Here is a 21560-nt window from a genome sequence, read left to right as displayed (position 1 = left end):
TTTCTTTTTTTCGCAACGAAGCGCATTTCATAAATTCAGTGATTCGAAATTTTTGAAATTCAGAATTTTTATTTTGAAATTTATTTTTATGGACAAAAAAATGAATTGAATTAAATAAAATTATCGTATCTTTGATTTTAATGATAAACAAATGTATGCTAAAAAACGCATTACAATAATCAATATTATTAATGCTAAAATGTCGATAAAAAGATTGTTTGGATCAAAACTTAATTCTTCAATTACGGAAATTCCTTTGGTTAGACAACGTTGTTCACCACCACCATGATCATGAGGATGATAATTATTATCTGTTTCATTAATCATTGTTGTCGTCGTTGAACAGGTAATATTATCAATATTAATCCATTGTGTTATAATCAATGCTTCATTACCATAATAAAACCATGAAATATATTTAAATAATTTAAAATATATTGGTATTGTACTATTGTTAATGAAAAAACCACCAAACAATAATAATGGTAATATTAATGGTGATGATAATGCGATTGCCATTTTTGTTGATGATGATAAACATGAGATCATATAGCCTATTGATATTGGAAAAAGAGAAAGAGAGAGAAACGGATTAACATTACAAAATAAAATAATAATAATGATAATAAAAATATTTACCAAATGAAATTCCACAATTTGCAATCAAATTTGATATAAAAATAAACATTAAAAATGAACTAAATGAATCATAAAAACCAATCATATAATATAATAATGAAACTAATATTGTTGGAAATATTATCTGATATGGTAATTCGGAAAACATTTTGGCTAAAAAATATGCATCAACACGATACATTCCATTATTATATTCACGTAAAAATATTGGCAATTCACTACAAAATGTCTATTGAATAATGAAATGAAAAACAAGATTAAAATAAGAAAAATCAAATCACTTTTTAAAAACAAACAAACATACATTTATAACGGAAAAAACATTCATAAATGTTAGATTGATAATTAGTATAAAAATCGCTCCATTAATATTCATTATTCCTTTTTGATCTAATTTTTGTTGCCAATAAACAATACCCAATAATAATGCAACAGTTAATGTTTGTGAAAATTTTATCCGGGTTATCATTGGTTCACGAATATTCGATATGAATGAACGCCATAATAATGCATTAAATTGTTCAAACCATGATGCTTTATAAATTATTGTTGATGATGATGATTTAGATTTAGATTTTTGTTTATCAATTATCAAATCGGTGGCTGTTGATTCTTCAACTAAATGATTTCCATTTTTTAATTCATTATTTTCATTACGTTCTTTAAATTCATGACAAATACGCTGTGTGAAAAAACAAAGGAAAAATGTGAACAAAAAAAAAAAAAATCAGAATCAAAAATCATCCATACATTAATCCGCTGTAGACATTCATCTTTTGATCCAGGTATTATCGATATTTGTCGTAGATAATAATCAGCTGGATTAAAATTCAGTGGACAATTGAAACCAAGTGATTGAAAAAATTCATTAGCTTCACCTGTTTTTGATTGAAAAAAAAGTTGATCAATTAATTCATTGATTTTGATGATAATAATTGTTTAAAACAAAAAAAAATTCCAAATTTACCTGAACTTCCAATGAATGCTAATTTTCCTTGTGTAAGCAATGAAATTTTATCAAACAAAATGAATACTTCAGATGATGGTTGATGTATTGTACAGATAATTGTACGGCCAGATTGTGACATTTTTTTCAAAATTTTTATAACACTTTCAGCTAAATAAGAATCTAATCCTGAGGTAGGTTCATCACAGAATAACAATGATGGATTGGTTAACATCTATTTTGTTTTTCGAAAAAAAAAATAAAATGAATTTTCAATTTTTTTTTTAATTTTAAAATACAATCACTAACCTCAGCTGCAAATGAAAGTCGACGACATTCTCCAGTGGAAATTCCTGAACCAATAATATCATCATAACGATTACCGATACGAGAATCGCAACAATTTGTTAATTCTAACTGGAAAACAAAATGTCATAATCAATTTTTCACTCAAAATCCAAATTACCTCCATAATAATTTCATCGATACGACATTTTCGTTCATGATCGGAAAATTTTCTACGATCCATTCTTACTAATGACTGATTTTTTTTTTGTAGTGGTGGTGGTGGTGTTGGAATAATAATAATAATCATTATTGAAATGAAAAAAATGTCAAACAAATAAATTACTAACCATAAATACAAGATATTCTCTAACGGTAAGCATCGGAACGAATAAATCACCTTGTTGTACATAGCCAGATATTGATTTAATTGTATCAATTTGTGCATGTTGTCCATTTATTAGAACAATACCTTCATAATTATATTGACTAAGATTTCGTCCGGTTAATCGATTTAATAATGTTGTTTTACCTGAACCACTTGTATATAATTTGGATTATAATTTATTTAGAAAGAATCAATCTTTTTGATATGTTATTTTTTGTTTTTACCTTGGACCCATAATTGCCAACAATTGTCCAGGTTTAACATTTCCTGATACTGAATCTAATATCTGTGTTGATGATATACGTCGACGAAAACATGATCGATGTTCCGTTCGTGCCCATACCGATATCTGATGCCAACTTAATTCGGCTACTTGATCCAAATGAACAGTTACAAAATTTTCATCATCATTTTTGCTAATCTAAAACATTATCCCCAAAAACAAGAAAAAAAACAAAGATGGCAATAAAAACATTGTGTTTAGATAAATAGATCACGAAAAAAATAACCCCATGTGATAACTTACTTGAATTTTTTGATTCATTTCAATCAAATTTTGATCCATTTTTTCTATAGTTTGTTTTGGATTCAACTCAAATCAATCATATTCAACAACAACAAAAACAACAGAAAAAAATGGGAGTTTATTGACACACAAATTAACTGTTATCAAACAAAGCAATTGATTTGATTCGAAATGGTTCAATGAACAGTTATCGAGGATACACCAACTTCTTCTTATTTTTTTTTTTTTTGATGATAATAATTATATGATTTTAATGATTAATTACAATTAAGAAACAAAAGACAAAAAAAAGAAGATTATATTATCATTAACATTATTCAAATTTTTTATATATATTGGGTTGTCCGTGATTTGTTTGTTTTGTTTTGTCTTTCGGTTATATATATAAACAGGTTAAACAAATAAAATCGAATAAAATAAAAATCAAAAGAATGAATTTTTTTTTTTGTTTTTGTTCACTGATGTTTTGTTCAAACATAACGTACATAATTTTGAAATTATTCTTATTTTTGGTTAATTTTAAAGTTGAAGAAGATGAATTCCGAACAGAAGAAGTAATTATTATTTCATGGACGATTATTATTTGATGAATTTGATCGATGGAATGTGTGTCATTTGGTTTGAAATATTAACAATTTTTCTGTTGGTTGGTTTTGATTTTTGATTTGATTTTTCGGGTTCAATCAATCAACAATCGAACCAAAAAAAAAAAAAAAAAAAATGGAATGTGAAAAAAAATTATTAAATATGGTTATTATGTTGAAACAAGAGAAAAAAAAATTTGTTGTGATCATTTTGAGCAAGAAATTTTCCAAAAAAAATTTGATGTTTTTTATCGTTGTTGTTGTTGTTTTCCAGAGTGTTTGTATTAGGTTTACAAAAACGCGTTTATAAGTCACTTGTTTTGTTTTTTTTTTTTTTTTGGTCGTTTGATAATGATGATGATGATGGTTTTCTTTTTTCTACAAATATGATGGAATCCAAATGATAAGTAGTTCGTTTCGTTGGTTAAATTTGATCATCATGGTAACTGGATATATCAAACATTTTCTTTTTTCTTTGATTGATAAAAGAAAAATATAAACAATTTTCCCCGATGTTTTTTGGTATTCATTTGTGTGTGTATGTTTGTCAATAGACTGGTGCAAAATCTGGACCATAATTAGGTGGACTATAATCATATCTATCCGGATAGATTTCTTCATTCAGTTTTTTCTTTACATTTTTTGTTTTACTTTGACATGCGAATGCAAATTTAAGATCTCGAATCATTTCTTCAAATATTGATTCCTTTTTGGCGATGATGATAATGATTGAATGAGTGAAAGAGGAAGAAAATGATATTTTTTAAAAAAACGAACAAAAAAAAACTTTATATAATGACTTACATGTGAATCTTTCCTTGCTTTCCATACAAATTCAAATATAGCAACCAAAAATGAAAATGATAAACCACCTAATAATACAACAAAAACACCACCAACATGATCAATACTTAGATTATTAACTGATGATGATTTTTTTGTCTCTTCCGTACATTGTCCACCACCTTTTTTCTGTTTCCACCATCTTTCTTTTAGCTGTAATAAGACACCATTTTCATGAAGTTTCAATATAGCATGTGATAATGGATTACGATATGGTGAATCTTTACGTGTTGCAATACCATAACCTTTATTATCTAATAGACCACCAATTTGTGTTAAATTACAATCACGTTCAATAACATATTCAATTGATGCTGATTCCATTAGATAAGCATAATTTCCATTACTTTTTTTAACACGTGCAATACCTTCTGCATTTGATTTTGTAAATACATGTGGTCTACTTTGCATAAATTGCCACATTCGTTTATAAACCGGTATATTTGATTCACTGAAAAATGCTTTTGTTGAACCACTTTTTAAACAACCATATTCAATTTGTGTTTGACCAGCTAAACCTTCAGCATTTTCAATTGGATAGACAACTTTTTCAACAGTTAAAAAGGCAGCCAAATTAGCCGTATATGATGATATCATGATTAATGTAAAAAAATACCATATTGCTGCTATTGTTCTGGTTGACATTGCTCTGTATGTGAGACATTTGAAATGGATTAAATGGTCAAAATCGTGAAATAATAATAATAATTACTTTGGAGCAACTGCTGATCCTTGTTGCATCATAGTACCGATTGTAAATGAAAAACTATTAATCAAACTGAAATTATTTTCCAAAACATTATCCTCTTGACGACATGGATGTGGATCATCCCATTCATATGGTGTTAATCGGCCAATAACAAACAAAATTGTACTAACACTAATATAAGCAGCTAGAACATAAATCCAAACAATATTTTGAAATGGTGATAAAAATGAAAATAATGTTGTCACTTTGGTTGTAGGTTTTTTAAACAAAATACTAATACCAGTATTCATAAATGGCTAAGGGATTATATTTAAAAAAATTAAAAATTAATAAACCTTTGCCTTTCTGTTTGTAATGAATTTTTTTTTGTTGTTACCTGTGTAAAATCAACAGCTTCCTCTCGTTTCGATGTAATTGTTAAATCAACAATAGCAATATCAGATTCATTACGTATTAATTCACCAATCATACCATTCCATTCACCTTTTTCATCTTTAATACCATATGCACCATCCGATACTAATTTAAAACGATATTTAAAACCCATTAAACGTGATAATTCTTCAATAAGATCAACAGCAAAACCTTCAAATTGTTCATTACCACTACGTTCAACGGCTGATTCTTTGAGCATTGTATATGGTTCACTAATAATTGTTGTTACAATTAATGATATATTTTGCATTGAAATTGCTGAATAATGATCACTCCATGGTTCATATGTTGTAAGGCTTGTATCATTTGGTGATGATGTTTGTTTCCATTCACCGATTTTCATAAAACCATCAATAGTTATTGTCATTACATCCAATGAAAAACTAGTACGATAACCTAATTGATCAAAATCAACTAGACCGGTAATACCACGAAATGCAACTGGACGCATATAATTAATTAATGAACTACCATATAACCATGGTGTACCACTATAACATGATATTGGTTGTATACCATCAACCGATTGACTTTGATCTAAATCTTGTAATGCAGTTGATAATAAACGTATTCCATCATAAATTAATGCCGATTCAGTCTATAATTAAAAACATAAAAATTATAAATTAAAACAAATTTAAATAATCAATTTTTTTTTCAATTCAAAACACATACCAAAATACTATTTGGTTTATCCATATTATGCATATGCATATTTTTAGTTAATTCAGTCCAATTTTGCATTATATTTATTAATTCTGGACTTGAATCATCAACAATACGTAGAGATGTTATTTTCGTTCGGCCAAATTTAAAATCTTCTAAATTCATTGTATGTAAATCCTTTTTTTAAAAAAAAAAATTGAAAATTAAAAAGATTGAAAGATTGACAAACATTAACATTGATAAACTTACAAGTGATGTAATTAAATAACTATGTGATTCAGTCATCATTCCAACTTGTTGTGCCTATTCAAAAAATTATTAATTAAAACAAAAATCCAAAAATATAAATTCCCGAAAAATAAACTTACATGACGAAGTACTTGCAAAAGATTTTCACGTTTAACATCAAGTATAATATTTTTAACTTTAGCTTTATTTACTTCCCAAAATGTATCTCTATATGGTTTATCCGTTTCAAATTGATAAAGTTTAATTTTCCAATTACATTTTTGTGCATCTTTAAAAAAATTCTGCAGCCGTATGATTCCTTCATTATTTTCATAAACAATAGCAAATATATCCCAATTCCATGCTTTAACCAGATCAACATATGCTGATGATAATACGGATGGTTGTGGATAAAGATTTATTGATAAATCATCACGATGTAATTTAAAATCCCAACGTGTTTCAATATGTGGTATTTCTAATGCATCACAAATTGATTGTGTATGAGCTGAACTTGGTGAATAACCAAGTGGTCCAAATAATGCAACAACACCTTTTTCAAGTAAATCGCATACTAAAATTATTAACAAGAAAAATTATTTAATTAAAAAAAACCAAAATTAAATGCCCAGATAAAATCAAATTACAAAAAATATTTACCTTTTTTATTTGCATGAAAACTATCAAAATAATCAATAGATTTTACCTGTGCAACTAATTTTGTTCTTGATAATATTGTTTGATCATCATTAATATTATTTACAGCCAAACGAAATATAAATTCTTCTTCACGTTGTTCCGGTGTAAATAGACCACCTTATTTATCATTTTGTAAATAAAAACAAAAGAATCATCCAAAAAAAATCATTATCATTATAATAACTACCATTAACATTATCATTATTCAAAACAAAAAAACATACCAACTTGTATTGTTGATGGTAAACAATATCTTATGGATGGCTTTATTATAATAATTAAAATGATTATTATGAAAAAACAACAAGGCCATTTATTAATAATATTATTATTGTTGTTGTTAAACATTGTAATTTTTTGGTTTTTTTTATAAATTTGTATTTCCTATTCCTAAATCTTTTATTTTAAAAAAAAAACAATGAATGAATGTAATTATGATTTTCCAGGCCTCTCTTAATTATCATTCCTTAGATGGACGAAGATAAATCAACAAAAATGATTCAATTCCATCATTATCATCATCAGATGTTGTTAAACACACATAGAGAGAGAATATTCTATATTTTTTTATTGTTATTACTTTTATTTGACCGAGCCAATGCAAAAAAAAAATAGAAAAAGATGCAAACTAAGCAAACGATGATGCTATATATATGCTTTTGCAACCAAAAAAAAAAAAAAAAAAAAAAAAATTCAGTCAAGAATTGTAGTAGAGAAACTTTGGTTAAATTCTCAAGAATTGATCAAGATTAACTACGCGCGCGCATCAATAATAATGATAATTTTTCGTTTTCCTTTTTTTTCTAAATGGCTAAACATAACCATGGTTTTTCCTTAGTTAAAGCTAACCCCACAAGTACCACCACCACCATTCATAATGTGTGATTCTGTTTATAATGTAAAAATCGGGTATTGTCAAGCGCATATCTTTAAGATTCTGTTCAATCAAGAATTTCTATTTAGTTTTTTTTATTGGTGCCAAGAAAAAAAAACAAACAAAAATGCTAATTAGAATGTAAATTATTTGTCGCATTCTCAAATAATAATAATCATTTTTTAGAATAATAATGGATTAAATCTTAAACAATGTCGGATTTTTTTCCTGATTTGTATCACGGAATTTTGAATTTTGAATTGTTTTCTGGATAACAATTCTGGTTTTGTCATGATGATTATAAAAACAATAATGATGATTATAAAACGATGAAATATCATGTGTTTGTTTTTTTTTGCTTGCTTGCTTGTTTGTAAAAAGTTGTCAGAATCAAGGTTAATAATGATGAAATAATTGGCAACTGACAGTGTTTGAAATTTTCTTTTTCTTCTTTTTTTAAAACAAAAAGAATGACAGAATATCATAAATAGAAAACTGAGAAAGTCATTTCTACAAACAAGATATTTTCGCCTAAGACATTTTTCGTTGAAAAAAAATTCGTTCAATAATTTTCTCACATTTTGGAAAAAAAGCAAATTTGAAGCAAAACAAAAAATGATTACCGGAATGCATCAATATTCAACAATAAAAACATCATATGATGATGTACGTAAATCATATGTATCGGATGTAAATCCATATCGTCCAATGATTGTACAGGTTGATTTTGAAGTTGCTGGTGATGTTTCAGGTTAGTTTTATTTATTTTTCAAAAAAAACTGATTTTACTGATTGATTGGATTCGTTTACTTTTTCATTGGATTATCATCATTATATATAGGAGTATATTTTACTAAATATGCTAAAAATATAGCCGAAACATTGGATGTTAAAGGATGGATTCGTGTTAATCAACGTGGTACGGTTTATGGACAAATACAAGGTGAAAAAGATAAAGTTGATGAAATGTATGTTATGCAATAAAATTGATTTGGATAGTGATTAGGAGATCTTTTTTTCAAACATAAATTCTTTTTCTTTTTTCAAATAAATAATTTCTATAGGGTTATTTGGTTGCAAACACAAGGAAGTCCATTTTCAAAAATTCGTTGCTGTTTGATGAAAAATTGGAAAATTATTGATAATTGTGATTTTAGGAATTTTTCGATAAGATATTAAAATATTATCTTTCTCTTCATTGTATGGTGAATTTAGTTTGATCTAATATTGAAACAATAATAACAATGATGATGATGAAATAAAATATTTTCTGTGCAAAGAAAAATGATATGTGCGTTGTTGAATTCAGCTTGTTTTTTGGCTTTTTCAAAGTTTTCGATGTTCAAGACAATATGATAATTGCATTAAACGTTTTTGATTATCAATAACTTTGATTTGATCAAAATATTCTTGTAATACATTTGGAAAATTCATTTTTTTCATTGATAATGTTGCCGGTGATTGTATTTGAAATGATCCGGATTTACAATCCTGTATCATACGTAATGTTTGTGCTAAAAGATGCTAAAAAAGACAAACATAAATCATTAAAATGCATTGAATTTAAAAATTGCTTTACCATTTTTTCAAAATTCACTAATCCTTGATCGACAAATGTTTTGTTTCCTTCATGCAAAATTGTCATATCTTTGATTAATAACGGTACGAATGGTACGAGTGGTGGATCAAATTTCGATAATAATAATCGATAACGACGATAATTACGTGATGAATCAATTAATGATTCATATTGGGTGAAAATTCTTTTAACTTTATTATGTAATTTTTCCCATGTTTGTGTTAATCGACTGATGGCAACATTACTCAAACCAATAATGATGGCAAAAAATGAATTTAGATTTTTATATTCTTTACAACTAATCGAGAGAGAGTAAAAACAAAATGAAAAAAAATTAATTCCAAATTGATGAATATAATCGGATTCAATTTAACTTACTATCCAGCAATTTTAATCAATTTTTTCAAAATCTGTACCCGTCTTGATAATGATTTTTCCAATAAAACTTCTGTTATAGCCCAATATTGTAGTTCATTAAAATTTCGTCGACAAAGATCAAGATTGGCTGTTATATCATTAAAATTATGACGACCAAATACCAAATAAATAAATTCATATGGATGAATATTAAAAAATAATTTCCATGTTTGATTAGTAAGAAAATAAGCAATTTCTTGTGATGAAAATGATTCTAATTTAAAAATCGAACCAATTGTTGTTCCTTCCTGTTCGGGTAATGTTGTTAATGCATCCAAATGATCTTTATGTGAAATGAATATTCTGCCATTTAATGATAATGTTGTTGCAATATTTAATTCGGTTTCATTGAAAATGTATCGTTCTAAAAACCAGAAAAAACAAAAATCAATAAAATAAATAATCAAATTGGAATTGAATTTCAATTTGCTTACCATTATCCGATTTTAATTCAACCAATGTATAATCAACTGAATTATCAAGATTTAATTTTTCAGCAGCTTGATTACGAATAATTTCTGCACGGGTATCCATTGTTGTTTTCAATGTTGTATATGTATGATCAGCACAATATAAACGACAAATTATTTCATCAAATTCTTTGATTGCTGTTAATTTGAAAATTTTATCCGTTTCATCGGGTGATTTTGCAAATAATGCTTCATTTATATTCGACATACGACGAACCGAATTTGAATTATCAGCTTTATAAACAATAGTACCTCTCATTTCAAGATTTAAATTATAATTTTCTTTAGTTTCTTTAATATTTTTTAATGATGTTAATTCTGTTTCAAAATGATTATCATGTTTTAAATTATCTTTTTCCATCAGGTCAATAAGTTCATCAAGAAAAATTGTAATAGTTTTACAATTTAAAAATGCATCAGCCGATATTTTAAACCAAAGTAATGTAAAACGTGCAACACGTTTTTTATTATCAACAATATAATCTTCCATTTGACGAAAATTCATTTCATCAATTTTATAATGTCTTAATAATGAATTGGTCATATGTTTCCATGTAATAAATATTGGAAATGTAAGAAGAAAATCTTCAAATAAACTTTCCTTATTAAATTGTTCTTCAAAATTATTATTATTCATTCTTGTTTCCAATAAATAATCGATTACTTTTTCAGGTGTACCAGCCATAACCATATATTTAAAATTTGTTGGTTCATTATTTACAGTAGTATTAGTATTATCAACAACAGAATTCTTTTTTGAATGTTGTTTCATTGACATTTTTTGTAATATTAATACTTCTTTACCACATTCTTTTAATCGTACAATTGATGCTTCATTATCTTTTAATATACGATCAAAATGTACTTTATCAACACGTAAAAATTGACAATCCGATTCATTAGTTATAATTGTTGCTGCACGTGGTGCTTCATTTACTAATGCTAATTTACCAAAATCATCACCTTCATGTAATGTACAAACAATACCTTTGCTTGCAATAACAACATTAACACTACCTCTTAATATAATATACCAACAAGTACCACGATCACCTTGTTTAAATAATGTTGTTGATTTTTTTTCAATCGATTCGAATGCAATTACAGCCGATAATTCTTTTTTTACTGTATTTGATAAATGTGAAAATGCTTTTATATTCATTATTTCTTCATAAACAATATCAATATCATCTTCGGTACGATTTTCCGGTGGTTTACGTAATATTTGTCGTAATGTTGCTTCAGGTGCCAGTTGTAATAAAAACGTAAGATTTTCATAAAGATAATCAGCAATACGATTTTCATCAATCGGTACATTTTGTTGAAACAAATTAACTAATGTTTGTGATTTTTCATCATTTAAATCATCAAAACAAAAACGATAAAATACATAACGATCGGTAAATGAATTTGATTCTTCCAATGGATATACTGTATAGATGATTTTATTTTCAAATAAAACCTGATAAATTGATTCAGCTTGTTTACGTGAACGTACTTTTATACGACTTGATGTCATTGTTACATTGATTATCCAATCAGTTAATTCTGAACCAATAAAACAATTATCAAATATTTCGGTTGTTGATGGATGTTTACGATCACGAATCAAATGTGATGCTGTTTGTTGAATACGTAATCGTATTATCCAACCTGCATGCATTAATTTAATTTCATTTTCAGACATTTGTATTTCTTCTCCTTTAATATTCTGTTCATTTGTTTCATCATTCTGTTGATAATGATAATGATGATCATCTTTATTCATCATTATCAATTGATTTGATGATGGCTGATCTTGTGTTGATTTTTCTCCTATCGATTGATTAATTGTTTTATTTGATGTTGTTGTTATTGTCGCTGATTGTTGTTCATTATTATTCAATTCATTCAACGAAAATGGTGATGTTATTATTTCTTCCATATAATGTGAACTTTTTTGCCAAATATCTTGAAATGATTGTTTTGGTACACGTAATAATGTACATGGTTCATTTGATATGACACTAGCTGAATGATGACCATCATTCAGAACACATTCACCGAATGCTGTACCCGAACCAAGTGTACAAACAGTAACAATATCTTTACGTTTACCAGTATGTGTTATTTGTACATCTAATGAACCATATATTAATGAATACCAATTTAATGCTTCATCACCTTGTTTATAAACTATAGACAAAAAATAATGATAATTTTAAGACGATTAAAAATCGATTTTTTTACAAAATAATAATAATACTTACGAACAACACCTTTTTCAATATGTTCAATAATGGCAACAAAACATAATTGTTGAATGACGGATGGATGTACACGACGAAATAATTTAAATGTTTTTAATTTTTTATAAATTATTTCCAAATCTTCATCAGTACGTTCACTGGTTCTATTTACTCAACAAAAAAAACCAAAAAACAAATTACATTAAAATTCCATCCCGGAATAACAAAAAAAATGTTAAACATAAATAAAATTTTCATCCATTCTAATCATCTTACTTTTTATCCAACGATTTAATCCATTCGGCAAGCATTTTTGATCGAAAATCAATCCCCAAAAAAATTTGATTCAAAATGAAAATTTCTTAAAACGCAAAAACGAAATTCTGGGAAAAAACAAAAACAAATTCTATATAACAACCGTAGAATTGTCCATAGAATATTTTACTCGTTCGAATCGAATCAGATCGAATGCGCGCGTCTTCCTTTAATGGTAAAATGGTGATGGAAACATTCACATATAACGTATTTGTTTGTTTGTTTGTTTGTGTTCGAATCGAACATCCGCAGGAAAAACAAAATGATTTTTTTTCCAAAAAAAATAAAACTTGTTTTTTAAATCCCGTTTTTGGTTTTTTTTCTCGAAAGAAAAAAAATTAAATCATTTTGATGATGGTAATGATGATGAGAGAAGCCATGATGAAAGAAGAAAGAAATCAGGACAACAGGTTTACTTTCACAACCACAATCTTGGAATCATTTTTCTCTTCTTTCTTCTTTCAATTTTTCCAGATTTCAGAATGATCTTTATCTTCTGGACCACAACATTGCTGACTGGTAGATTGTGAAAGTCATTCGTGAATTGAGTTTTTTCGATTTTATTTTGGTCTATATTTCAAATAATGATGATGATGATGATTTTATTGAAATTTTTCATTCTACCAATCATTTTTCTTAGCAACAATAATTGTTTCATTGAAACGAAAACTAAAGGTAAGAATTTTTATTTTTATTTTGTAAAATTGAAATTTTTAAAATGATTTTTACAAAACAGAATTAATAACATGGAAAGAATTTAAAGATTCATTAATATTAAATCAATATCCAGAACCAAGTATGGAAAAATATGAAACCGTTATACGTTTGGCTAAAGATTTTAATATCGATGATAAAAATGAATTGGCAATGTTTTTAGCACAAGTTTATTGGGAATCTGTTGGTCTTCAACATACAAAAGAAATTGCCTGTGTTAAAACAAAATGTACAAATAATTATCGTACTGGTCGTGAACAACAAGATAAATATTATTATGGTCGTGGTTATATACAATTAACATGGTTAGATAATTATGCAAATTGTTCATTGGATTTATATGGTGATATGCGTTTGGTTGATAATCCGGATTTGGTTTCCGATACTGAAGAAGGTGCATGGGGTTCTGCATTCTGGTATTGGGATAAATATTGTCATAATATTCCTGAAATTAAACAAGGATATTTCGGTTATACAACAATGGCTATTAATGGCCCACTGGAATGTAATGGACCATATAAAGTAAAAGCATTTAAACGTTTTGTTATTTATTCAAAAATTTTTGAAATATTTAAACTATCGGAACCATTACCAAAACAAAATGGTTGTTATCCAATTATAAATCCAAATGAATTGGATATGAATAATTTAGAACGAATGGATAATGAAAATGAACCATATTTTTCTGTTTGTAAACCATCCGGTTTATATCGAAAACAATCCGGTATGTATCATTGGTGTAATGATAATTGTAATGCCATCGATCCAAATTGTCCACAAGATATGTGTAAATGTTCGGATGATCTTTATCATTATCATCAAATGTTGTTAATGAAAAAAGAAAATAAGAAACAAATGGAAAAGGAAAAAATTTTAAAAAAATGAAATCAAACTCAAAAAAAAATCAAACTTAACAAAAAATCAACAAAATGCGCATGACCGTAATGGAGTAGCAGCAGAAACATCAGCTGATAACAACAACAACAACAATTCATTCGAGTTTCTTCATTGCAAAACAACAACATTATTTTTTTTTTTCTTTTGATTTTTTTTTGATGCGTCTCAAAAAAAAAAAATATATTTTCATTTCTCACATTTTGTTTTTGAAATGCATGGTTGTTATTTTTTTGCTCTGACCAAATGTAAATGATGATGAATTTGATTTTGATTTTGTATTGAAAATCATTCAAAACAGATTATTCGATTACGCGTAACATCTGAAAGCAGCAAAAATAAAATAAAATAAACTTTTTGTTCGTCGAAAATTAAAAAATTTGAAATTTTCTTTCATTCTTTTCGTTTTACAACGAAAATGTTGTACATATTCTGGGTAAACAATGGTCAAATGATGACATTCGATATGAATTTGGCTATTGAAACGTAAGTTTTGTTCAAATATTTTTCGATTTTATAAAATTTTCTTTACCAAATTACAGTGTTGATAATCTAAAACGAGCAATTTATGAACAATATAAAATACCAATAATAAATCAGGTATTATTAATTAGTGGTGGTGAAAGTTTAAATTCGGATGATCGTGTTTGTCAATATTCATCTGCTGGTACTGATACTAGTCCAATATTTTTATTTTGTAAAAATTATGAATTATTAATGGATCAATTTGAACAACAACAACATAATGATAATAATGATGATATGAAAGATCGTGTACAATCTTGTTTACAAATGGAACCAAATTTTAATACAGTTGTTTCAAGAAATGAAATGGCAATACAATTATATGAAAATGATAGTCAAATTTATCATTGTTGTAAACAATTAGTACATGATCAACATTTACAACAACAAAGTTGGGCATCGGTTGTTGCAAATCTTGAAGATTTAGTTCAATCATTTGAAAATAAATCAAGAAAAGTTGAATTACTTTATCAGGATATTCTACGAAATAAAACGGCATATCTAAAATTGTTGGAAAAGTAAGTGTTTTTCGCTTATTGATTGATTCGGTTTTAATTTTTGATTTTTTTTTGCTGAATTTAGTTTCAAAACGGATAAAGAATTACTTGGAAAAATTCCAATACTAAATTCGCTGATATCAATGAAAACAATGGATGATTCTTCGCATTCAACAAATTATCAATTATCATTACTTGATTGGATACAACAAAAAGATAATCATAATATTTTGGATGAATTATTCTGTATGGAAGAATTGAATGATTATAATGATGAAAAATTAGAAAATTTACGTACAGATATTAGTAATGTTCTTGGTGAATGTAATAATATGGATATGAAAGAAATTAAAGGACTTACACAACGTTTATCAGCATTAGAACAATTTATACGTACTGCTAAAAAAAATTTCGAAAAACAAGGTATCCTAACGGAAGGTTTTAAACAAAATCAATCCCGAATTTCGGATCTACAAGATCCAACAATATTACCAGATTTATGTCAAAATCATTCTGAACAACTACAAACAATGTTAAATAATCATTTAGAATTAATTGATTTAGAACATAAATTTCGTGATGCAAAATTTGAATTATCAAGAAATTTAAATCAACGTTTACGTTGGATAATACATGTACAGGAACAATTAAAACATGTTGATGAAATGGTTGTTGTCATTGGAATTAAATTGCAAAAATTACGTACAAATTTAGAAATTATACAACGTTTACATCAAAGTCCAAAAATTTATTTGGATTCCATACAAGAAGTTTTACGACGGAAAATGTTTACGAAAATATTTTATGATTGGGCGGAAAAAATATCCCGACAAGCTAAAAATCTAATCGAACAAGAACAATTATTACGACAAAAATTTACTGAAAAAATTGATAATCATTTTTTACGTTGTTTTTTCCCTGGTATGAATGATTTACCTGAACAATTTTTCAATGAACCAATACGTATTGATCAATTATTACCTAATATTACTGTTGATGATTTGGAATATTTAAGAAAAAAATTACCCGAAATGTTTAATGATAATGATAATGGTGAATTGATGATGATTATGCCTTTCAATGTGCCTTTTGATACAAATGAAATCAATGTTGTTGCTGAAAAATCATCATCATCCGAATCATCACAATCCGATTCCAGATCAATCGATCATCAGGATATCGGTATAATGACTGAATTATCATTGAATAATATAGACCAGTTGGAAATGAATGAATTGAATTTGAAAAAAGATTTACAAGCAAAAATGGAAATGATTGAAAATCTTCGTAAGAATTGCGAAACTATTGAAACGAAAAATGAAAATCAAAAAATTTTATTGAAAAGATTTCGATTATTATGTGATGATCTGATGGAATTTTATCGTTTGAATTCAACAACAACAACGGATTTAAAACAGCAATTATCATCATATGGTAGGAATTTTTTCAAAGAAATTAATCATTTAAATGAATATTTGAATGAAATTATCAATGAAATGAATCAACTACAAACACGTTCTTCACAACAACAACAAACGATAACTGAATTAACCGATAAAAATGCAAATCTTGAAAATCAAATAAAACTAAAAAATTCTCAGATAAAATCATTGGAACAAAAATTATCAGAAGAAAGAATAAAAAATGAAGAATGTTGGAAACAAATTCAAGAACAATTCAATAGAATTGAAACATTTAAATCGGGAATTATAAATGAAAAGAAACTTTTTGATCATTTTCAGCTATCATTTAAGGATTTAAATTTAAATTATCAAAATTATCATCAAGAAATTGAAAATTTATTTATTCGATTAAATGAAGAATTACGTTCGATTCAGGAAACAATTTCGACATTGGAACAAAAACATCAAACAAATATTGAATCAATTCGCAAGGATATTTCCGTGGAAAAAGATCGACAAATCCAACGTCTTCGTGAACAATTATTATTTGATCATAAAAATGAATTAGAATCACTGCGGCAACGTTTTAAATTGGCAATATCAACAACATCGATTGAACGAACAGCATCGGAAACAAGTTTAGAAAAAGTACAATTGGATATTGTTGATCAATCAGCACAGGAAAAAGAAATACAAAAATTAAAATCAATGTTAATTGAACAACGAAATGAATATGAACAAACAATACAAACATTACGAAATGATCATGAAAAATCTGTTCAAACATTACGTTTGGAAATGGATAAACAGCAAACACTACGGGAAAATATTGTCCGGAAAAAAACATCATCAATAAATAATGAATTTGAAATGAATTTAGATTTTTTAATGCAAAAAATGTCATTATATGAATCATTTTTATCACGTTTGAATTCTCGAATTGGTCAGAATTCTTCCACGACTATTTCTACTTCGGTCGACACCAATGTTGAAATGAAAAATGAAAAATCCGATGAAATTAATTTCGTAAAAGAATTGGCCAAAGATTTTAATGATTTTAATCGTAATGTTGAACTATTAAATTCACGTTCATTTATATCGATACCAACGACACCAGATAGCGTAAGTTGTTTTGAATTTTTGAAATTTAAAATATTTACCGCCATTTTTTAAAATAAATAGCCAAAATTGACAACAAAATTAGCTCAACATCTGAATGTGGTTAATATTGATCCAAATATTGATGATAAAGTTACTGCAAACAGGTAGAAAATTATTCTTTTGGAATTGAATTTTTTTTGTGTTTAATTTTCAATCAACTAATTTCCATTTTTAGTTGTGAAATTGGCGATACTGTTCTAGTTTATTATGAGAAAAAATATGAAAATTTTATCGTATATACATCATTATCGAATTTACATTATATACATTCAGATTCATTCAAAGAATTTGATTTAACTAAAGGTTTGTCTTTTGTATTTTGTCTTTTTTTGTTTTGTTTGATTATCATTATTTTTCTTTTGTTTTAAAAGATCCAATTACAAATGAATATGATTGGATTATAGCCAAAGTAACTGAAAAAGAATATTGCCAGATAAAAAAGGTAAAATTTTTCTTTTTTAAATTTTTTAAATTAATATTTTTCTAATGAATTTTAGGAAGAAAATCGTTATAAATTACCTGTGAATACAAAATTTTTTCGTGTTAAAATACAACCAATATCAAAATTTCCATCAAATCAAGAAAAATTCAAACAATTAGCACAAATGAATCGTTTATCATCATCATCATTAATTTCACATCCAAATAATAATAATATGCCAACATCAACATCATCATCATTATTATCATCATCGACATCGACAATAACGAATCGAAATATTTTATCCAATTTTATATCATTATTTGCCAGTAGTAGCAGTAGCAGTAGCAATACTGTTATTGGTATTGGTGGTAGTAATTCAATGATAGATATTTCATCACAGTCATCATTAACAACAATACCATCATCATCATCATCATCAACAATTTCAAATTTGGACCATACAAAATGATTAAATTGAATGGAGATTTTCTCAAATTGATTCGAATACGTTTGAATGTTTGTTTGCGCACAAATATTCTTTCCATGAATATATAATTTTTTTTTTTTTGGTTTTTTTGTAAATTTTTATTTAGATTTTCTTTTAGAGTTTGTCTTTTGTCTTTATATTCATTTCATTTCATTACATTTTAAATAAATTATAAACATTGATAATTATCATTATAATGTGGATGTGAATGATGATTATAATTATAATTATTGCTATTAATTGTATTTGTGATGATTTCGTCGCCGAGAGGTGATTAAGGGAACGAAACAGCGTGTAGATTTAAACAATAAACACAAAACAAAAAGAATGTAGAAAATACTTTATTAATCGAAATAACACAAGAAAAGAAAAAATAACACAAATGAAACGTGTGTTTAACATTTGACAAATTGCAAATGAAAAGCTTTTCTTTTAAAATTCAAATGAAAGCTCTTTTATATATGTCATGTTGCAGATGAGCTTGACGTGGCTGCCTGGGCTACAAAATGCACATTACACGCCGCCCTAGAATTGGAGCCAGGCCGACCACGACGAGGTATATCTTCCAATTCAGCAGATCCAACGAATTCTTTCATTTGATTAATATGACATTTTAGTGTTGGTCCTTGGGTTGCCCCACGAAGGACGTAAGTTGTTCGGCCAGTTTTTTCCTTAACCTGGAATGGACCAATAAATGGTTGGTTTTTCTTATTACGTCGGCGTATCAACACTAAATCTCCAACTGCAAACGTTCGGACTTCGAATGCTGGTCCAGCAGCTACTTCACGAAGTTTTTGACGAGCAGTGGATAACGCTTGATGTTTTGACTGATCTGACAAAGCATAGATGTTCGAATCTAAAGGTGCTAGCTGATCAGATGGAAGACTGATGTATTCACCATTGAAAAGAATACTTGGAGGAATGCCAGTAGATTCATGACGCACACTATGATATGCATTTAGAACACTCTGCAATTTTACGTCCCAATCGTTAAGAAAATCAGCAGTACGAATCATATTACGAAAAGTGCGGAAAAATCGTTCAATACTACCATTAGTTTGATGGAGATATGCAACAGCATATTTTATTTCCACATTATTCTCGTCACAGAAATTTTTAAATTCCTGAGATTCAAAAACTGATCCACGATCACACAATAATGATTTAGGACAACCCACTTTCTTCCATGTTGTTTTAAGGAATTGGATTATTTTATGTGACGAAACTGTCTTGGCAGGTGTAGCGATTACGAACTTTGAATATAAATCAATCATGCCCACCAGAAACTTGTTTCCTTTACTAGTCGAACCAATGTCGGCTATATCGATTGACCAATGTTCGCCTACATTGAACGACGAGTAATCTTGACGAGGATGATTGGTTTTTGGCCTGTTGTCGTAATCTTTGCAACGTTGACAAGCATCACAAGCGTTGATGAGGGATTTAACACGATCTCTCATGAAAGGATGATAATAGCGTCGTCGGATGACTTCCATCGTTTTACGTTGACCAACATGCAATAATTCATTATGAACATTACATATGACGACGTTCAATATTTTTGACGGGACGCATAAAGCGGCAAATCCATCATTCATTTTATAGAGGATGCCCCCCTTTTTAATGAATTGATCTGGATTTGATGCCATGCAGTCACGTAAAATGCCATCCTTGTCTTGTTCCAGTTTCCAATCAAAAGTTTCGATTAAACAAATACGGGATAATGCATCGGCAATGACATTGTTGCTGCCATCAATATGATCAATAGTGAAATCATATTCCTGCAACTTTAACGCCATTCGTCCCAATTTGTTCGTTAAATTCCTCTTCGACTGTAACCATATCAATGGTTTGTGGTCAGTCTCAAGAATGAATTTTTTTCCAATCAGATAATAATGCCAGTTTTGTATTGACCACATGATTGCCGTGGCTTCCTTTTCGATTGTGCTATACCGTTTTTGCGTATCGGAAAAGGCTTTCGAAGCGTATTCAATAATACGTTCATCATTATTATCGTCTTTTTGTAGAAGTACAGCACCCATGCCAACTTCGCTGGCGTCACAACGCACTAGGAAAGTCAGGCCAGGTAAAGGAGGCTTAAGTAAATTATCCGATGAAATAATCGATCTCAATTTTTCAAATGCAATGTTGCATTCATCGGACCAAATAAATCGAACGTATTTACGTTTGAGATTTTCCAAAGGAATAGCAATATTACCAAAGTCAGGTACGAATTTACGGTAATAACCTGCCAATCCAAGAAAACTAGCCACCTCTTTACGATTAGTTGGAATCGGGAAATTCTTTAATTTTTCAATTTTGTTATTAGCCGGTTGAATAGAATCAGCGGATAATCTATATCCCAAATATGAGACTTCTTTACAAAAGAATTTTGATTTATCCCGGTTGATCGTAAAGCCATATTTTTCTAATGTCTGAAAAACGGACATTAAATTGTTCATGTGTTGTTTGATGTTTGTTGAAAACACAAGAATATCGTCAAAGTAAACTTTAACGAATGGAAATTGATGAAAAATTTGATCCATAACGCGAAGAAATGTTTTTGGAGCTGTAGATAGACCAAATGGCATTCTTTTAAATTGCCAAAGTTTGTTGTGCCACTC

At 27.7% G+C, this 21560-nt stretch overlaps 6 protein-coding genes across 7 annotated transcripts; 3 read left to right on the top strand and 3 right to left on the bottom strand.

Annotated features, from left to right (window-relative positions):
* Window positions 1-49: 49 nt before the first annotated feature.
* On the bottom strand, window positions 50-3705 carry LOC113792245 (protein white-like). Its single transcript, XM_027342158.2, has 10 exons — window positions 2785-3705; window positions 2483-2679; window positions 2221-2410; window positions 2052-2126; window positions 1895-2002; window positions 1607-1820; window positions 1390-1517; window positions 944-1321; window positions 640-868; window positions 50-554 (listed from the first exon to the last, which is right to left on the bottom strand). The coding sequence occupies exons 1-10, from the start codon at window positions 2821-2823 to the stop codon at window positions 121-123; spliced, it is 1992 nt and encodes a 663-aa protein (XP_027197959.2). The 5' UTR covers window positions 2824-3705; the 3' UTR covers window positions 50-120.
* A 125-nt stretch (window positions 3706-3830) lies between these two features.
* Window positions 3831-7506, bottom strand: LOC113792244 (glutamate receptor ionotropic, kainate 2-like). The gene is made up of 9 exons (XM_027342157.2): window positions 7173-7506; window positions 6910-7065; window positions 6390-6823; window positions 6271-6324; window positions 6031-6198; window positions 5297-5953; window positions 4924-5216; window positions 4173-4860; window positions 3831-4074 (listed from the first exon to the last, which is right to left on the bottom strand). The coding sequence occupies exons 1-9, from the start codon at window positions 7294-7296 to the stop codon at window positions 3916-3918; spliced, it is 2733 nt and encodes a 910-aa protein (XP_027197958.2). The 5' UTR covers window positions 7297-7506; the 3' UTR covers window positions 3831-3915.
* An 802-nt stretch (window positions 7507-8308) lies between these two features.
* LOC113792248 (acylphosphatase-2-like) lies at window positions 8309-9110 on the top strand. The gene is made up of 3 exons (XM_027342162.2): window positions 8309-8573; window positions 8664-8790; window positions 8887-9110. Exons 1-3 carry the CDS (start codon window positions 8438-8440, stop codon window positions 8999-9001), a joined length of 378 nt encoding a protein of 125 aa, XP_027197963.1. The 5' UTR covers window positions 8309-8437; the 3' UTR covers window positions 9002-9110.
* Epac (Exchange protein directly activated by cAMP) lies at window positions 8330-12959 on the bottom strand. Its single transcript, XM_027342155.2, has 6 exons — window positions 12793-12959; window positions 12538-12680; window positions 10253-12463; window positions 9780-10182; window positions 9402-9699; window positions 8330-9346 (listed from the first exon to the last, which is right to left on the bottom strand). The coding sequence occupies exons 1-6, from the start codon at window positions 12825-12827 to the stop codon at window positions 9149-9151; spliced, it is 3288 nt and encodes a 1095-aa protein (XP_027197956.2). The 5' UTR covers window positions 12828-12959; the 3' UTR covers window positions 8330-9148.
* Window positions 12960-13116: 157 nt separating this feature from the next.
* Window positions 13117-14437, top strand: LOC113792179 (uncharacterized). 2 transcript variants are annotated; one of them, XM_075822388.1, is made up of 3 exons: window positions 13117-13241; window positions 13306-13506; window positions 13568-14437. In XM_075822388.1, the coding sequence occupies exons 2-3, from the start codon at window positions 13416-13418 to the stop codon at window positions 14428-14430; spliced, it is 954 nt and encodes a 317-aa protein (XP_075678503.1). In that variant the 5' UTR covers window positions 13117-13241; window positions 13306-13415; the 3' UTR covers window positions 14431-14437. The 2 variants fall into 2 exon arrangements, with proteins under 2 accessions (XP_075678503.1, XP_027197883.2); XM_027342082.2 differs by having other exon boundaries at window positions 13134-13506.
* Window positions 14438-14792: 355 nt separating this feature from the next.
* Window positions 14793-19151, top strand: Atg17 (autophagy-related 17). Its single transcript, XM_075822387.1, has 7 exons — window positions 14793-14925; window positions 14982-15482; window positions 15547-17986; window positions 18047-18129; window positions 18201-18328; window positions 18397-18467; window positions 18523-19151. Exons 1-7 carry the CDS (start codon window positions 14858-14860, stop codon window positions 18916-18918), a joined length of 3687 nt encoding a protein of 1228 aa, XP_075678502.1. The 5' UTR covers window positions 14793-14857; the 3' UTR covers window positions 18919-19151.
* The last annotated feature ends 2409 nt before the right edge of the window (window positions 19152-21560 follow it).

The sequence above is a fragment of the Dermatophagoides pteronyssinus genome, unplaced genomic scaffold (assembly GCF_027571235.1).
Source record: "Dermatophagoides pteronyssinus isolate colony J.1.1.1.1 unplaced genomic scaffold, Derpt_VIB-CSIC_2022.12 sq0016, whole genome shotgun sequence".
Taxonomy (NCBI): Eukaryota; Metazoa; Arthropoda; class Arachnida; order Sarcoptiformes; family Pyroglyphidae; genus Dermatophagoides; species Dermatophagoides pteronyssinus.
Note: the sequence above shows the minus strand (reverse complement) of the source record. Positions and strands in the feature narration are given on the sequence as shown.

What these genes read in the sequence shown, in the direction of transcription:
- LOC113792248 (XM_027342162.2), top strand. Translation starts at nt 8,438, where the DNA reads ATGATTACCGGAATGCATCAATATTCAACAATAAAAACATCATATGAT. An exon ending in AGTTGCTGGTGATGTTTCAG is followed by an intron (nt 8,574 to 8,663) that starts GTTAGTTTTATT and finishes CATTATATATAG; the next exon opens with GAGTATATTTTACTAAATAT. An exon ending in AAAGATAAAGTTGATGAAAT is followed by an intron (nt 8,791 to 8,886) that starts GTATGTTATGCA and finishes TAATTTCTATAG; the next exon opens with GGTTATTTGGTTGCAAACAC.
- LOC113792245 (XM_027342158.2), bottom strand. Translation starts at nt 2,823, where the DNA reads ATGGATCAAAATTTGATTGAAATGAATCAAAAAATTCAA. An exon ending in GACTTTCATTTGCAGCTGAG is followed by an intron (nt 1,821 to 1,894) that starts GTTAGTGATTGT and finishes AAAACAAAATAG; the next exon opens with ATGTTAACCAATCCATCATT. An exon ending in ATGTTTTTTCCGTTATAAAT is followed by an intron (nt 869 to 943) that starts GTATGTTTGTTT and finishes ATTATTCAATAG; the next exon opens with ACATTTTGTAGTGAATTGCC.
- LOC113792244 (XM_027342157.2), bottom strand. Translation starts at nt 7,296, where the DNA reads ATGTTTAACAACAACAATAATAATATTATTAATAAATGGCCTTGTTGT. An exon ending in TTTTGCAAGTACTTCGTCAT is followed by an intron (nt 6,325 to 6,389) that starts GTAAGTTTATTT and finishes TTTTTTGAATAG; the next exon opens with GCACAACAAGTTGGAATGAT. An exon ending in GGATCAGCAGTTGCTCCAAA is followed by an intron (nt 4,861 to 4,923) that starts GTAATTATTATT and finishes TCTCACATACAG; the next exon opens with AGCAATGTCAACCAGAACAA.
- Epac (XM_027342155.2), bottom strand. Translation starts at nt 12,827, where the DNA reads ATGCTTGCCGAATGGATTAAATCGTTGGATAAAAA. An exon ending in TATTGAAAAAGGTGTTGTTC is followed by an intron (nt 12,464 to 12,537) that starts GTAAGTATTATT and finishes TTTTGTCTATAG; the next exon opens with TTTATAAACAAGGTGATGAA. An exon ending in TGAATTAAAATCGGATAATG is followed by an intron (nt 10,183 to 10,252) that starts GTAAGCAAATTG and finishes TCTGGTTTTTAG; the next exon opens with AACGATACATTTTCAATGAA.
- Atg17 (XM_075822387.1), top strand. Translation starts at nt 14,858, where the DNA reads ATGTTGTACATATTCTGGGTAAACAATGGTCAAATGATGACATTCGAT. An exon ending in TATCTAAAATTGTTGGAAAA is followed by an intron (nt 15,483 to 15,546) that starts GTAAGTGTTTTT and finishes TGCTGAATTTAG; the next exon opens with TTTCAAAACGGATAAAGAAT. An exon ending in GATAAAGTTACTGCAAACAG is followed by an intron (nt 18,130 to 18,200) that starts GTAGAAAATTAT and finishes TTCCATTTTTAG; the next exon opens with TTGTGAAATTGGCGATACTG.
- LOC113792179 (XM_075822388.1), top strand. Translation starts at nt 13,416, where the DNA reads ATGATGATGATGATGATTTTATTGAAATTTTTCATTCTACCAATCATT. An exon ending in CATTGAAACGAAAACTAAAG is followed by an intron (nt 13,507 to 13,567) that starts GTAAGAATTTTT and finishes TTTACAAAACAG; the next exon opens with AATTAATAACATGGAAAGAA.